This window comes from Gadus macrocephalus, chromosome 18, assembly GCF_031168955.1.
Source record: "Gadus macrocephalus chromosome 18, ASM3116895v1".
In the NCBI taxonomy this organism is placed as follows: Eukaryota; Metazoa; Chordata; class Actinopteri; order Gadiformes; family Gadidae; genus Gadus; species Gadus macrocephalus.
Window position 1 is genome coordinate 17,212,766 of NC_082399.1, and position 16,589 is coordinate 17,229,354.

The 16,589-nt window shown below is 44.9% G+C and overlaps 1 protein-coding gene and 1 long non-coding RNA gene across 3 annotated transcripts in view; one reads left to right on the forward strand and one right to left on the reverse strand.

The window, feature by feature from the left end:
- Window positions 1-16,589, reverse strand: part of LOC132446522 (uncharacterized) — a 143,404-nt gene that overhangs the window by 73,142 nt on the left and 53,673 nt on the right. The window lies entirely within an intron of this gene.
- Window positions 1-16,589, forward strand: part of LOC132446511 (protein shisa-8-like) — a 51,319-nt gene that overhangs the window by 2,809 nt on the left and 31,921 nt on the right. Inside the window, exon 3 of one of the 2 annotated variants that reach the window (XM_060036842.1) lies at window positions 11,044-11,165. In XM_060036842.1, the coding sequence (XP_059892825.1) occupies window positions 11,044-11,165 (122 nt within the window). Of the gene's footprint in view, window positions 1-11,043; window positions 11,166-16,589 lie in introns of those variants that run through there. The other variant, XR_009522882.1, reaches the window with a different exon arrangement.

The window sequence follows — 16,589 nt, forward strand, 5'->3', positions numbered from 1 at the left end:
GACTTAGCTCGGTTTCACTTCATTTTGTCTGAAGACCAGGCAGAGGACTTGAGCAAGGGCGGATTATTCCACCTGGATTCTGTTTCTTGGGTGGAGAAATCTTGCAATAGATTTGATGAAAGTGACAAAGATGTATGCTTATTTTGTTGTGTGTGCACTGTGTGCCATATGATGCCGTGAGTGGATCTTTAATCTATGTGTGTGGCTGGGTGTTTTTGGTGTGTGCAAAGCAGTGCACGTTAAATATATGTATGTATGCATGTGTCTATCTATTCATATTTCCATTAATTTGTGTTCAGTACTATTTTCTACACATCACTAATTGATTTATTTAATTTCTCTCTATTTTTCTTTTTTTTCTCGATTTTGTTGTTTATTTTCTTCCATCCATCCATCATGTGAATTTGTTTTGCTTGTAAGCATGACCTATATATGAAATAAACACACAATAAAACAAGGACAGTTGACGATCCATCTCAAAATGTCTTCCTACATCTGAGTTAAATTGTTATCTAATAATAAAACAAAATGTTTTCATCTGACTGGACAAATTCTACAAATCTACTACAAATACTTACTAATGACTCCCTTCCCAATCTATCTAACTCTGAGTTACAAAAGACTAAGTGTAGTTGCGTTGAACTACATAAGAATGTGTACATCCGAATAATAACACAGCAACACACACATTCACACTTTGTCCTTAGGTTAAAGAGCAACCTTTTCACTCAAAATAACTTCATGGGTCACCTCCTTTGGTTACAAACCGGTAAGTTAAACTGATAATTCGGTCATTCTAAAGGACACAAATCACATGGCATTGAACCTTTGCCAAGGAATATATCCTTGTAATTGTAACGGCTCCTTAGCAGTTAGTGTGTTTGGAAGCTGTTGTGAATTTAGATTCATGTGCTTTGAAGCCAGGGTTAGCAGTCCTAAGCTCCGACCTTGAACAAAGTCCTTCAAACACCTTTCAGGAGCGACATTGGTGGCATGAAAACCAATGAAACCTCTTCCCCTCCTCTTCATCCCCATCTCCATCATCCTCTGTGGACGTCTCCGAGGCCCTAGTTCCCCGTACTTCACTCTTCTTCTTGTTATTCAGAGTACATATCCAAACTGGTCTGTTTTTGGATCATCCTTTCTTCTTTTGTCCCACCAGAATATTTATCTTATTTTTTCATCGTCAATCTGAATCACTCTCATCTTTCCTTATCTCTCTCCCTTTCTCCCCATCGCTGTTTCTCCCTCTCTCTTTCTCTCTCAATCACAACTATCCCCTCTCTCCACACCTTCTCCTCCCTCTTGCTCGCTCTCTCCCTATCTCACTCTCTCTCTCGTGTGTAGGTTCCTCAAAGTGGTTTCTTTTTGTTTGACCGCTTCAATAGAATCCCACCCGGTGTCTCATCTCTGTAACCATTGATCAACCCTCCCTACATTCCATAGTCCTCTATCTCATTATCGCTCTGTCCATTGACGGGCTCCACCCTCACTCGCTCATCTTCCTCCTTCCCTTCTCCTCCCTTGGGTCTGGGATCTTATAGATGGAGGAACAGGGATGAGGAGGGAAGGGCTGCAAATAACGTCTCAACATCTCTTTATTCATTCTCTGCTCTCTCCTTTCCTTTTCCTTTTTTTTGATCAGTCCCTTCCCTCTCTGCTAAGTGATCTGTGTCCTGTAAATGTAGGAGATGACTCCGATAGAACAACCTGTACTTTACTGAGCCGTCTTTGAAATGGAAGAACAAAAATATAATCCTGAGTCCTGAGGTGAAGATTAGCACTCCTGACAGCAAACTGAGTTTATATACATCCATAATACCTAAATATAGACTCACATGCACTCATAAACCAAATGATATCAATATAGACAGCAAAACCTAATTATGTTATGTAAAGTCCAGTTCCTTCTCTAATCGCCCCCATTGCTTCCTTTCTACCTCTTTCTCTTTACTTTCCTTTATTCCACTTTCTCATTCTTCAAAAGCCTGATCATCTTTTGGAAGCTTGTAAAAAAAAACACATTTTAAATCTTAGAGCAGCTTTCTAGTCACCCCTTTTTACATCAGGTAGATTTCACTTCCCACCCCCCCCCCCCCCCCCGGGGGGCCCACCCATCTCGGTCTCCCCCGAGGGGGTCCCGTCCATTTGGATAAACTCAGTCCGTCTTTGGCTCACAAAAGCATCTGGCCGCGCCACTCTGCCCAGCCTCAGGTGGAACCCGTCGCATCTAATGGACGGCAGTGCACTAGAAACGACTTGGCTTTACACACACACAAACAAAGAGTGAACAAACTGGTGACCTCCATACACACACACACACACACACACACACACACACACACACACACACACACACACACACACACACACACACACAAACATGCATTCCAGATCCTTACTGTTGATGTAAGTTTATAGTTCAATTCACAACGACAATGATGCAGAGGGGGTTTTGGGATTGCCCCGGTTCAGACCACAAGACAGGAAGCCCCTCAACTCAGCTTCACGCCCCCCCCATAGACACACACACACACACACACGTTGCACGTGTGCCTATGCACGTGCACGCTCTCGTCAGATGTCACGTGCCTGACCACGTGGGCGGCTGATTGCGTGCCGTCCACGCATCGATCCGTAAACATATGTTTGATTTATCAATCTATATATCTATACATGCGTAAACAGCTTTGGGCTGCGAGGGGGGCATTAGGGTTACGTAACGAGAGAGGTATATATGAAGGCTTGACCTCAGTGCGGCCCCCCTGGTCGCCTACAGCATACATAAGCAACGGTCAATACGGCAAAGGCCAACCAGTGGCTGACGCAGAGAATCAGATTTAGTTTTCCATCTTCACCCTCTCCCCAGTGTTGGTACGGCGCCCATGAAGAAAGACACGCATGTATATGCACAGGGGGCGGCGTGTGGCTCAGGTGGTAGAGCAGGTTGACTGGTAACCGGAAGTTGCTGGTTCGATCCCCAGCCCCGGAGTGTCGAGGGATCCCTGAGCGAGACGCCTCACCCAAGTCTCTCGCCTTGCATGGCTGACACCGCCGTCGGTATCGTAAAGCGCTTTGAGGGGCCACTGGTTAGAAAAGCGCTGTTTAAATGCAGTCCATTTAACAGTGCATGCAAATATACACACATACACTCATATGTACTAACATGAACTCACTCACTACTGCTACTTCCCGCAAAGCTCAGCCCCCCCATATCCCTCCCTCCCTGAGTCCCACAGCGTGCCTCATACTCTCATTGAGAAAGAGAGTAAATATGTCGGATATTGTGGAAGAGAGAAAGAGGATGAGCGAGAGAGGGGGAAAGAGGATGAGGCCACCCTCTCTCAATGTGGACGCTGCCTCATCCTCAGGGTTTATTCTCACCTGGTGTTCACCTGAAGGGCATGGCCGTCACTCTCAATCCCATCACACTTCAGGGATGCGGAGTACAGGGTTAGAGGGTTAGAGGCCCCTATTTAATCCAGCTAGAAGTAAGCCAAGTAAAAATAGGCATACACCAGTGACATCAAACGGGAGAGTATCCACTAGTCTCGAGCCACCCAAACTGAATGTTGCATACAATCATATAGCTGATTTAGAGGAGGGGTAGTGACGAAAATGACTTTGATATGTTTTGTAATGACTAACCAAGCTCAAAACTGATGGTAAAATAGGGACCCTTTAAGTATTTTGATTACCATAAGACAACTGTATGATATTGAATTATAAAGTTTAAATTTTCCTCCTGCTTACTAAATAATCGTTGTAGTCGGCTGTCCATTGTCCATGAAGCTTCCCTCCATGTCAATGTAACCTTTGAAGCTGATAATCAATATGTTAATCGTCCTTTTCAAACCCAGCAGTGACCCTTGCAGCCTGCTTCTGCTCTTAAACCAAGCTCTGATTGTTGCCATGATCCTGTTCCGAGGAAAGCGGGCAGCGTATATGTTAAAAGAGGAAAATGTATTTTGGTGGGATGAGACTGAAGAAGCCCGTAGCTCAGGGGATAGAGCGGGTTGACTGGTGAACGGAAGGCTGCTATTACGAACCCTGGCTCCTCCTAGCTGAGTGTCGAGGTGTCCCTTAAGCGAGACACCTCACCCTGACTGTTGCTGACAAACTGGCTGTCGCCCTGCGTGGTTGACTCCACCTTCGGTGTGTGAATGAATGGTTGTAAGTTAAATTGGATAAAAGCGTCCCTACAATGCCCTAAATGTAATGTAAATGTAAACTTGTTTTTTACTCCTAATGCAGTTATAGATTGGTCACTGAACAGTAATAATAATGCAGGCCTTGCTTTTCTGACAAATCACAGACAATATTAACATTGCCAGCATCTGCAGAGATTTCGCTGAGAGGACGCTGGCGTGAATTTCGCCGCTTCTTAGCATCCTTAGCCTTCTAAACCCTCCAAACTCGCCTTAATTCCTAGCCTTGATCTGCCCTTCTACACCACACCCTGGACCTAGTGTGCTCCACTGGAACCACCCCATGCCACCTCCAGTGTGAAGACCTGGCAATATCAGACCATTTTGCCATTTCTTTCTCTGTCTCTGTGCCCACACCCCGTCTCCCCAGCAAACGTACCATCACATTTCGGAAAACGAAACAGGTGCACACTTCTGTGCTGTCTACCGCCCTAGCGACCCACCTGGCCACACCCCCTCCTAACACCTCTGTGGACGGTCTGGTGGAACTCTACAACACAGCTCTCTCCCTCAGCCTGGACTCTGTTGCCCCTCCCATAACCCGGCAGGTCTCCCTCTCTCGCCCCGCCTCCTGAGCTTCGCCTCATGAAGGCAGCTGGCCGCCAGCTTGAGAGGCATTATAGAACATCTGGCCTCACTGTACACCAGGAGGCTTACAAAGACCATGTCAGGGAATACAAGGAGGCCCTCTCTAAGGCAAGGATACTCTACTACTCCAAGCTTATCAATAACCAACAAAACCACCCCAAAAAACTTTTCTCAACCATCAACCGTCTCTTGCGCCCCCCTGACGCTCCCCAACCCTCTGACGCACTGGACCTGTGCTCCCGGTTCCTGGAGTTCTTCCACAACAAAGTGGAGACCATTCACAACCACCTCCTCCAACACTCTCCGTCACCGTCTCACACTGACCTTCATCTTGGTGCCGACACCCTGCAGTGTGGTCTCTCCGCCTTTGCAACACTGGACGCTAACCAAGTGCACGACTTAGTGTCCCGAGCTAAGTCCTCCTCCTGCAAGCTGGACCCCATGCCCACCTTCCTGGTGAAAACCTGCCTACCTGTTATCTGCCCCTTCATAACTGCCATCATCAACTGCTCCCTTGGTTCTGGTGTGGTGCCCGCAGGCTTTAAAACTGCAGCAGTCATTCCCACCCTGAAAAAGCCCGGTCTGGACCCTGACGACCCCAACAACTACCGCCCGATCTCCAACCTTCCTTTCCTAAGCAAAATCCTGGAAAGAGCAGTGGCTTCCCAGCTCCAACACCACATGGCCCACCATGAGCTCTTTGAACCCCTTCAGTCTGGCTTCAGAATTCACCATAGCACCGAAACTGCCCTCATTAAAATCACCAACGACCTCCTCACTGCCGCCGACAATGGCCTCATCGCCATTCTTATCCTCCTCGATCTCTCAGCAGCCTTTGACACAGTATCCCATTCCATCCTCCTCACCCGTCTTGCGGAGCTCATTGGTCTCAGTGGCTCAGCCCTCTCCTGGTTTCAGTCCTACCTCGCCAACCGCCAACAATACGTCACCTTGGACGATGCCACCTCCACCACGGCACCAGTCAACCATGGTGTTCCCCAGGGATCGGTGCTCGGCCCTTTATTATTCACCATTTACATGCTCCCCCTTGGTCAAATCATCCGTCATCATGGTCTCAGTTTCCACTGCTACGCTGATGATACCCAACTTTACATCAGCACCAAACCCTCAACTCAGTTTCCACCGGCCCCACTAATCAACTGTCTGCAAGACCTAAAAATCTGGATGACCTCTAATCTACTCAAATTGAACAGCAATAAAACGGAGCTCCTGGTCGTGGCCCCCAAGTCACTGCTCAGGAAGGTTGGGGATCTTCTGCTGGAAGTGGATGGCTGCCCTATCACCCCATCCCCCGTAGTCCGCAACCTGGGTGTCATCCTTGACCCCACCCTGTCATTTCAGCCTCATATCAACAACACCACAAAATCTGCATTCTTCCATCTGAGAAACATCGCAAGACTCCGACCCTCACTCTCAGACTCAGTCACTGAAACACTCATCCACTGCTTCATCTCCACCCGTCTGGACTATTGTAATTCCATCCTCACAGGTCTCCCCTCCAAAACCTTGGACCGACTGCAATATGTTCAGAACTCAGCTGCTAGGGTTTTAACTGGCACTAAGCCCTGGCAGCACATCACCCCCATCCTGATGCAACTCCACTGGTTACCTGTTAAGTTCCGGATCAAGTTTAAAATCCTCTTACTCACCTACAAGTCCCTGCATGCTCTGGCCCCCCGTTACCTCTCTGACCTCCTTCATCCCTACACCCCCCTGCGGTCCCTCAGGTCCTCTGCTAAGGACCAGCTGGAAACCCCCCGCACCAGACTCAAGACCTTTGGGGACAGGGCCTTCTGCGCCTCTGCCCCCACTCTGTGGAATCTGCTCCCCCTCCATATCCGCTGTGCCACTTCAGTGGAGTCATTCAAAAAGCTCCTGAAGGCACACCTCTTCTTAGAGGCCTATGGCCTTTAACCTGCCCCCCCCCCCTGTGTACACCTCTTGTTAAGCGACCTTGGGTACCTTGAAAGGCGCTATATAAATTGAATTTATTATTATTATTATTATTTCGGCATGTTTTAAAATCCCCTACACCTCCAGATCCTGGAGATGCAAGAAAGAGGTTTGGCACAATCCCTTAATCACTCCCTTGTCAAAAAACAACAAAAAAAAAAAAAATATTGTGAGCGATCTGTGCGTGCTCGCTCTCTCCAGGCACAAACACCTTTGTGTTCTCAGCCCCAAAACCAAAGAACACATCGGTTGACCTCCCTTTGCGTGACATTTGATAACCGCCCTTTGGTGATGGGGGCAGGCGGGTTTACCAGTTGACTCAGCTCGCGACGTCTGGTTGCTGTACTTTTTTTATTTGTTTACTGTGTTTTCGTCGTCTTGAATTTACCCAGTGGTTGTTATGTTGATGTGGCGCTTTCACTCCCCTGGTTTGACTGTAAAGTTGTTGTTTCTGTGTTCTAGTGAACTGGTCACAACAATGTGGTTTTAAAATGGATTGGTATATCAATCCCTTTTCAATGGGTTTCTTAATTGTATGTCTCAGTGTTTTTGCCTTTGCCATTGATTATTGTGTATGTATCGTGACCCAGTATTCTATTCATACATTATGTCATGGGTTTAAGGCTTAAACTATGATGATCAGAGATTGGCAGGTTCCACTATCTTCTTAATTGAAATTACAAATTCTGGACAACAAATTCTAAATTCTAGATGTGTAATGTTATTTCTAAAGAAGCAAACAGATAGAATGTCAACCTTTGCCCAACTGTCAAGAAAAATAGGCATGGCACAAAAACGGCCTGGCACAAGAGCCTGAGGTAGACGAGCAGTCAGGACAGACATGGTCTTGAATGATAAGAAAAATAAATGCTACAAAAATGTTTAACCCTTATCATTATCAATTCATGTGTTCTTTATTTCAGCCTGTATTATACTACTCTTGCACACACTTTTATCCAAAGTGACCTACTGTGTATTGTTCTTTATTTGTGTGGTGGTGAAATTTTCTGTGCTGAGAAAATACTCTGTTATATCGATATCCAATTGGGGTTATTGTTTGTGATTTTATTTCACAATGATACGTGTGTGTGTGTGTGTGTGTGTGTGTGTGTGTGTGTGTGTGTGTGTGTGTGTGTGTGTGTGTGTGTGTGTGTGTGTGTGTGTGTGTGTGTGTGTGTGTGTGTGTGTGTGTGTTTGTCTGTGTGTGAACCACTTCACCAAGACTGAGGCTTGTTAAACTGTTGCAGTCCTTTCGAGGTGTGTCAGGTCAGCAGAACGCACAAATGTGATTTCAAAGGAAAGCTTTGAGGGTCAAAGAGGAGATGTGCTCTGTGATAGAATCTGTAACCATGTGCATGAGATGCTTTCTCTCTCTCTGTGTAGGGACAGGATGGTGTTGTTGTGGCAGACGAAAGATCCTGGGTTTTATCCCGTTGTCCTTGAGCAAGAAGCCCTGACCCTCACTGACCCCTACCTGACCCTCCCTGACCCTCCCTGACCCCTCCCTGACCCCTACCTGACCCTCCCTGACCCTCCCTGACCCCTACCTGCTCTTTATCCAACTGGAGCTGCATTCACTTAAGATCATGTGGGATAATAGTGACCCCTGAAATGTATGAGTGACCTTGTACATTTTCATGATTATACAGCCCTTAACGAGAATAAACAAAAGAAAGCTAAAGTAAAGAAACAAGTTGTGTTTCCCTTTAGGCATTATTCCCATAATGTTCTAATCTGAGCAGCCGGTAGCAGAGGCACAATTTTTTAGAGACACATGCTGACACCCACTGTTGCCCCAGAGGATCACATCGCAGCTCTTTTCACCAAATACAGCTACAGTATTTTCGCTCAATCATCTCAAACCAGTCTCAAAGATCATATTCCGCATCGGTCCCTTTAAAGTCAACCACAAATTATTTTTAAGACCCAAATTATCGTAAAACAGGCTCAAGGATGACTTGCAGAAGACATCCTTTTAATCGGTGAAGAGAAAAATCTGTGTCTATAGTAGTCTTGTCCACCTCATTTACTTTTTCTTCTGCTGATAAAATGACGACCACCATCATCATCATTCTGAGTGATGATTCTGTCATGTCTGACCACTATTTCTAACAGCTAATGAACACTCCTCCGCAGGAGAAGGGAGAAACGACCAGGTTTTACTGACAATTTTCCGTTTAAGTTTGATAAAGTAAATCATTTTACCGCATACACAGCGCAAACCAGCCGATGGCTTCCTTTACATCCATATCTCCTCCCTACACCAACGGGGAGATATTTAGAGAGAACCTGACAGAGTGAGAAAACTAAGATAGAGAACAACAGAGAAAGACATTTAGACAGAGAGACTAACGAGAGGGGGAAAGAGAAAGCGATGATTTTTGGGAAGGAGGTGGAAAGGAAAGGAAGGAGAGAGAGAGAGAAAAGGGAGATGGTGAGTTGGAGGGGGTAATTCAAATTTGGTATGAGAGGAGGGAGTCAGAGAAGATGCTTGTGAGTGTTGTAGTTCTCCGTGGTTTGCATGGTTTGAAGGCAGAAGGACACTTCAGCATTGCTGGAATAGAATAGCATCATGCAGATTTAAAGACAGAATACAGAATACAGAATCCTAAAAAGGAAGGTATTAGGAGACATGTTTTGATACAAAGACAAAAAAGGGATCACACACACAATCACAATGTAAACAAGAAAGTCAAGAAAAAAACATGCAAACACTAAAATATGCTTTTGTATATACAGTACATGCATGTTATTATGGCTAATTATGAAATATTGTATTGACCATTATCGACTATTATGAAATATTGTATTTACTACATACTGACACGCACACACACACACACACACACACACACACACACACACACACACACACACACACACACACACACACACACACACACACACACACACACAAAACATTATCATCACATTATTCTTGTGATGATCACATCTCATGATCAAATTAAATTATCACAACCAAATGAGTCTGTCTCACAGATTCATAAACGACTGTAGCTGAGACATAACATAAGGCAAAAGGGAATCACTGCCAGGTGGATAAGGAGGTGTGTGTTTGCGAGATTATTTGTGTTTTCGTGTTTGTGTGTTTGTGTGTGTGTGTGAACAGGTTGTGAATTATTGACAAAGGCAGTGGATGCCACTGCAACAAAATAATGTTATGAAAATACATGGAGCCCGCAATGAGTTTAATCATTGTGTCTGTGTGTGCATGTGTATGCATGTATGTGTGTGTGTGTGTGTGTGTGTGTGTGTGTGTGTGTGTGTGTGTGTGTGTGTGTGTGTGTGTGTGTGTGTGTACGTGTGTGTGTGTGTGTGTGTGTGTGTGTGTGTGTGTGTGTGTGTGTGTATGTGCGTGCTCGTTTGCGTGTCTAAAAATGTTGCCTTGTAGTTTTCACTATTTGATTTGTTCCTGGAAACATAAATGATCCGACTTTAGAAATATTATATATATATATAGATATGGTATTAAATGCCACCTTGCTACTTCAGTAAATAGAAAATATATGAGTAATGACTTGGCAAAGAAATAAAGAAGTACTGTCAGACTACCTCATTGATTAGATTTCCCAAACTGAATAAATACTGCAAATATATACACATAAATGTTTGGTTGTTGTATCTCATATATTCACTGGTTATTCCGTTTTTTTCTTATAACCATTCAGCAAATATGTCTGCAGATTTCCAACACATTTGTAAGAGAGTAGCCAATACCAGAGAAGTACCACAGCTTTTGTGGTGGACTGATTTCAGCAACCTTATGTGTCGTGTGAGCTGCTTGTTATGAATGAAGGTGGAGATGGTAGCTAACGGGCAGCGGGGCGGCGGACATGAGGTTGAGAAAATGTTGCTTGTCACTTTTTGAGAGCGGTGATTCAGCTCCAGCTGTCCTGTTATGTAACAGCCAAGTAATAGCCGGGCAGTTATCGAAAGTGGATCAACTCCCCTCCAGCCAATCCAAATCGAGTATTCAACCAGGCCATAATATCAGAATCAGAATAAGAGCGACTTGTATTACATCTTATTGTACAAGTACACAAGAGTCAAAATAAAGAAATAAAATAAAATAAGTTAGAATAAGTAGAGAAACCAAAACAGTGGTAATAATAAGTAATGAGGTGCGGTAAAGTGAGTGTAAAGTGTAAGTGTTAAGTGTTAAATTTACACTTACACTTACACACGTTATATATATATATATTTATATATATATATGTATATATGGTTGAACCAGTCTCCTGTCCTCCCCCAGGACCCTGACAGAGCTGCTGCAGCAGCCCGGGGGCGAGGTGCCGTCGGCGGGCAGCGCGGCGGGCGGCTCCCCCACCGGCCGGAGGGCCAACGGAGCCTCCAAGATGCTGCGCAGCCGCAGCGGTGAGGGAGACACACACACACACACACAGACACACACACACACACACACACACACACACACACACACACACACACACACAGACACAAACACACACCCACACACACACGCACACACACACACACACACACACACACACACACACACACAGACACACACACACACACAGACACACACACACACACACACACACAGACACAAACACACACCCACACACACACACACACACACAGACACACACAGACACACACACACACACACACACACACACACACACACACAGACACACACAGACACACACACACACACACACACCACACACACACACACACACACACACACACACAGGCTAAACACATACTGACACGCACGTACACAAACACACACACATACAAGTAAAATACTTACTGACACGTGTGCGCGTACACACCCACACACACACACACTCGCGCACACACAGGCTTAATTCATACTGACACTCTCACACACAGTACAGACACAAACACGCACAGAACCACACACAAACATGCTCTATACACACACACACAAACAAGCTAAATGCATACCGACACACACAAACACAAAAAAGCAAGAAATACACGCAAACATCAACATCACAAACATCCCTGCACACAAATTCCCAATTCATACACAAAAACTCACACACCCACACACACAATACGTTGTGTGTGTGGGACACAGAAACATAATGCACCTTGAACACACACACACATGCCCACAGACACACACACAGCATGTACAAACACACACACACACACACACACACACACACACACACACACACACACACACAAACACGCTTAATAAGCACACAACTCAGTCAGTATACTGCCAAATATTCAGTCACAGCAGGCTCTACATTTTGACACCAGGCTTTTGTTATCCCACCCCAACTCCACTCACACCGTGTCCTGATAGCGTGTTTACCCCTGAAGGCCAGCTGTGGGGTGGTCCTGCTGGGGCCGATCGGGCCGCAGACCCTCCCCTATAGAGCTCGTAAGTCCGCCCCTTCCGCTAGACCCCCATGGGGCCTATGAGATCGTAAAGTATGATTGGGTTTCAATGCAGAGAAATAATAATTTTCTTGTCTCAGTCTTTTTATGCCCCGGATTACACACATGTTGTTTGTGGATTTAAATGATAATTTTTCATGTCAAGATTTTGACAGAAAAATTATCACAAAAAAACATATTAAAACATATGTGTAATCCAAGGCATTTAATGACTAGGATCAGAAAATAAAACATTACTTTCCATTGACTCCCATTCTAATTTTCCTGGTCCAGAGGTCCCATGGGGCAACCCAGTCGCCAAGAAAAAACGTCTACGGTGTACGTTTCCATGAACACTGGATACGTAGCATTTCAACGTAGAAAATAGCGTGTTATACCTTCAGTATCCACGCGTGCCGCTGTGGAGGCGGGTTTCGGGGTTTGGGTTTCACGGCTTTCGCGGCAAATTGTGGACACGATTGTTTAGGGGGCGGGGGAAGTAGACTGTTGTTGACCGGCGGAGGGGGGGGGGAGACACGTTTGTTGAGGGGGACGACGACGACACGATTGTAGGGGGGGGGGGAACACGTTAGTTGAAGGGGGGGGGGGGGGGGAGGGGGACACGTTTGTTGAGGGGGGGGGGGGGGGGGGGGGGGGGAGACACGTTTGTAGGGGGGGGGGGGGCATGCTCGACAACGAGAGTTGGTTTTTATTGAACGAGACTTCAACACGGAACAGCTGCACGAAACGATGGTCACGGTCACTCTCGGTGACGGTGTCGACAACAATGAACACACGAACAATGTTAATAGAACAACACACAACCACATAACATCCCGAACCCATTAACCCCACTTAATCCTAACAACAAACAAGTTAACAAAAGCCCCATTTGTCAACTGACAACCCCAATCCAGAATCCCCCGCGGATCCGGAACACGGCGTAGCTTATATTAATCTTTATTATCTGAATGGGAAATGCAATATTATAGGACAGATACACCATTAAACGCGTTTCTAATGACATTTCTAGCGAGAAATGTACATTTTCCTTACATAATCTTCAGTCAGTGAATGTGTATGATCTTTATTAATCTTTATTATCTGAATGGGAAATGCAATATTTTAGGACCGATTCACCGTTAAACGTGTTTCTAATAACATTTCTAGCGAGAAATATACTTTTTACTTGCATAATCTTCAGTCAGTGATTGTGTCTGATCTTTAGTTTTATAGTTATTAGGATTTGATCGGCTCGCTCGCATGTTTCAACGACGTCAGGTTGTTAGGCTGCTTTCGCTAAACTAGCAGCTCACGTGCTTCCTGTGTTTGTGTTATTAAACTGTTACTTTATGTAACTTTTAATGATATCATCTTGTTAGAAACACGTATATCTGAGAGCCAACCCAGTCGCCAAAAGCATACGTTGACAGTGTACGTTTCGTGAACACTGGATTACGTCGCATTTCAACATAAAATAGCGTGTTATACACACACACACACACACACACACACACACACACACACACACACACACACACACACACACACACACACACACACACACACACACACATTTTTTTCAACGGGGCTGCATCCAGTCACTTCACCGTCATGGTTGCTATGGTGGTTGCTATCGACCGCCCCCTCTAATCCTTACATGGCTCTAAAAACCACGCGGCAAAGGAGCTGCCGTAAATTGTGTTGTTTTTGTCGTAAACTGGGGTCCGACGGTTAAAAAATAGACAGATATTCCGAGGTATCCTTAAAAGGCAGCTTGGATGTTTTTATTTTGTGCAGTTTAGACTTCTTCTATAACCTATTTTTGAAAGCAAAACACCAAGTTCATTGATTTAACGAGGCAGGGTTATTTGAAACAATTTATTCAATAAATATTTGTGAGAGGTCATTCCTTCCCCTGAGTTTGCTTCCTATTTATGTCTAGTGTACACCCCTACTGTCCAAAAGCATCCCCCCCCCTCCCCATATGGATTTGGAGAGTTGTTGTCACGTCCCAGAGGTGGAAGTATCATATAATATGAAAGAGGGCATTCAATTATACTACAATGATCAATTAGGAGGCCGAAGCCCTAAAGGAAGTGATGCAATAGGTGAGTGAGGCGAGAACATTTAAGTAAACTGTACCTTGGGGTCTCTTATATATCAATGGGGGTTTCAAAGGACGCATACGCGTCCTTTGAAATTCCTAGGATTCAACCTGTGGCTCCAGCCCTACAGGAAATGACTCAGCAAGTGCTCCATCTCGTTGCACCTGCACCCAGCGGCTCGCTTGCAAGATTTTGGCCTGAAGTTCTTCCCAGACCTATACCCTAACAGTCCAACATGCATATCTGAGAATCAGGCCTCTCTTCAGTAATGACAAAATGTTATGAGAGAAATACAGATTCACTTTTTGTTATCTCATAAGCGGCATGGTGCCGGCTCCTTTTGACCTTTTGACCCCAGACTTCAAAGACGTGGCCACAGGCCAGCTGTGTCTACACACATTAAGCCACAAATGTACACCTCCATCCCGCAAAAAATGGGGCCTAGAAACTAACCTCTGTCTTATGTACATTGACTGTACTGTTGGAGGTCACGCCCCTTTTCCGGCCTTTTCGAGATAGCTAGTGATGCTAAAATGTTTACACACATTTCCCGGGGCCCCGAGAACGACATATCCAAGATTGTAGTTCTAGCCATAGAGAAAAAAAGTTTTCCCAATGGACTGTCATTTGGACAAAGCCCCTTCAGAAGTGTTGCCTGCGAGACCTAATGGTTCAGAATGTGGTGGAAAAACAGTTTTTGAGATAGGAAGGTCCTACCGCCCTGAAATTTGAATACCATATTCTAGGGCCTAACTGGGACCCCCGCACCGAAACTTGGCCGGTCGGACCCCGAGTACAGGAAGGGGGGCCTGGACTTTCATAATCTTCGCTCGGTGAATGTAAAGGATGTTTGGTCGGATGTTATGACGAAACGAAGAATCATAATGTGAATGGGAATATTCTATTAATGTCTTGATATCATCTTTCGTCTCAACACTTCTGCTGCAGCCGCTTAAAGTCTCACTCCGAGAACCTTAAAATATGAATCAATCCATTAGAAGTATGAAAATATCTTCCCGGTCGTGCAACAGGGCAAACAAGGTGTCCTTTGTCATCTACGTTTCGAGACGATTGCAACAGTGCCACACATGATCATATTTGAATATGTTTCGGGGTAGTAATTAGCTGTCGATTTTGGAGGCCTTTATCAATAATGACCAGCCATAGATTTGCTTCCCGATGGAGATTTTCGACAAATTACATGTTAATTAGCATCTACATGTTAAGCTGAGTCCAATGAGATCAAGCTCACCCTCTTGCTACACCGAGATCATGTCCTAGACCTAGGTGTACCATGTAAAATACATGTTACCATTAGCTAGAGTGTCATGCTTGGTGTCATTGGACTCATCTCAACGTGTAGATGCTAAATAACATGTAATTTGTCACAAATTTATATCGGGAAGCAAATCAATAGCTGCTCATTATTGATTAAGGCCTCCAATTTTGACAGCTAATTACTACCATTAAACATGTTTGAATATGCTCATGTGTGGCACCGTTGTAATCGCCTGGAAGCGTAGATGTTGAAGGACACCTTGTTCGTCCTCCTACGCCACCGGGAAGATATTTACATGCTTCTGATTGACTAATGAATTGATTCAGCTATTCCCCCAGAAGTCTGGGGTCAAAAGGTCAAAAGGAGACGGCACCAGCCCCGTCGAAAAAAATAGAATACCACCCAACACACTCAGGAGATTAATGATATTTAAATTATTATGACCATGAAGTCTTTATTTGCATGGGTTTACATTTCGTTCTGTGTAGCATGGAAAAATCTGAGAAACACTCCCATTCAGAATGCATTGGTTTACATTTCGTTCTTTGGAAAACGGTTCTTTAGTAATAATATTTGAGGGAATATTTTTGTTGTTGTTTTAGCAGCGAAATGCACTGTGTGTGCGTGTGTGTGTGTGTGTGTGTGTGTGTGTGTGTGTGTGTGTGTGTGTGTGTGTGTGTGTGTCTGTGTGCGTGCGTGCGTGCGTGTGCGTGTGTGTGTGTGTGTGTGTATAACACGCTATTTTATGTTGAAATGCGACGTAATCCAGTGTTCACGAAACGTACACTGTCAACGTATGCTTTTGGCGACTGGGTTGGCTCTCAGATATACGTGTTTCTAACAAGATGATATCATTAAAAGTTACATAAAGTAACAGTTTAATAACACAAACACAGGAAGCACGTGAGCTGCTATAGCGAAAGCAGCCCACAACCTGACGTCGTTGAAACATGCGAGCGAGCCGATCAAATCCTAATAACTATAACACTAAAGATCAGACACTGACTGAAGATTATGCAAGGAAAG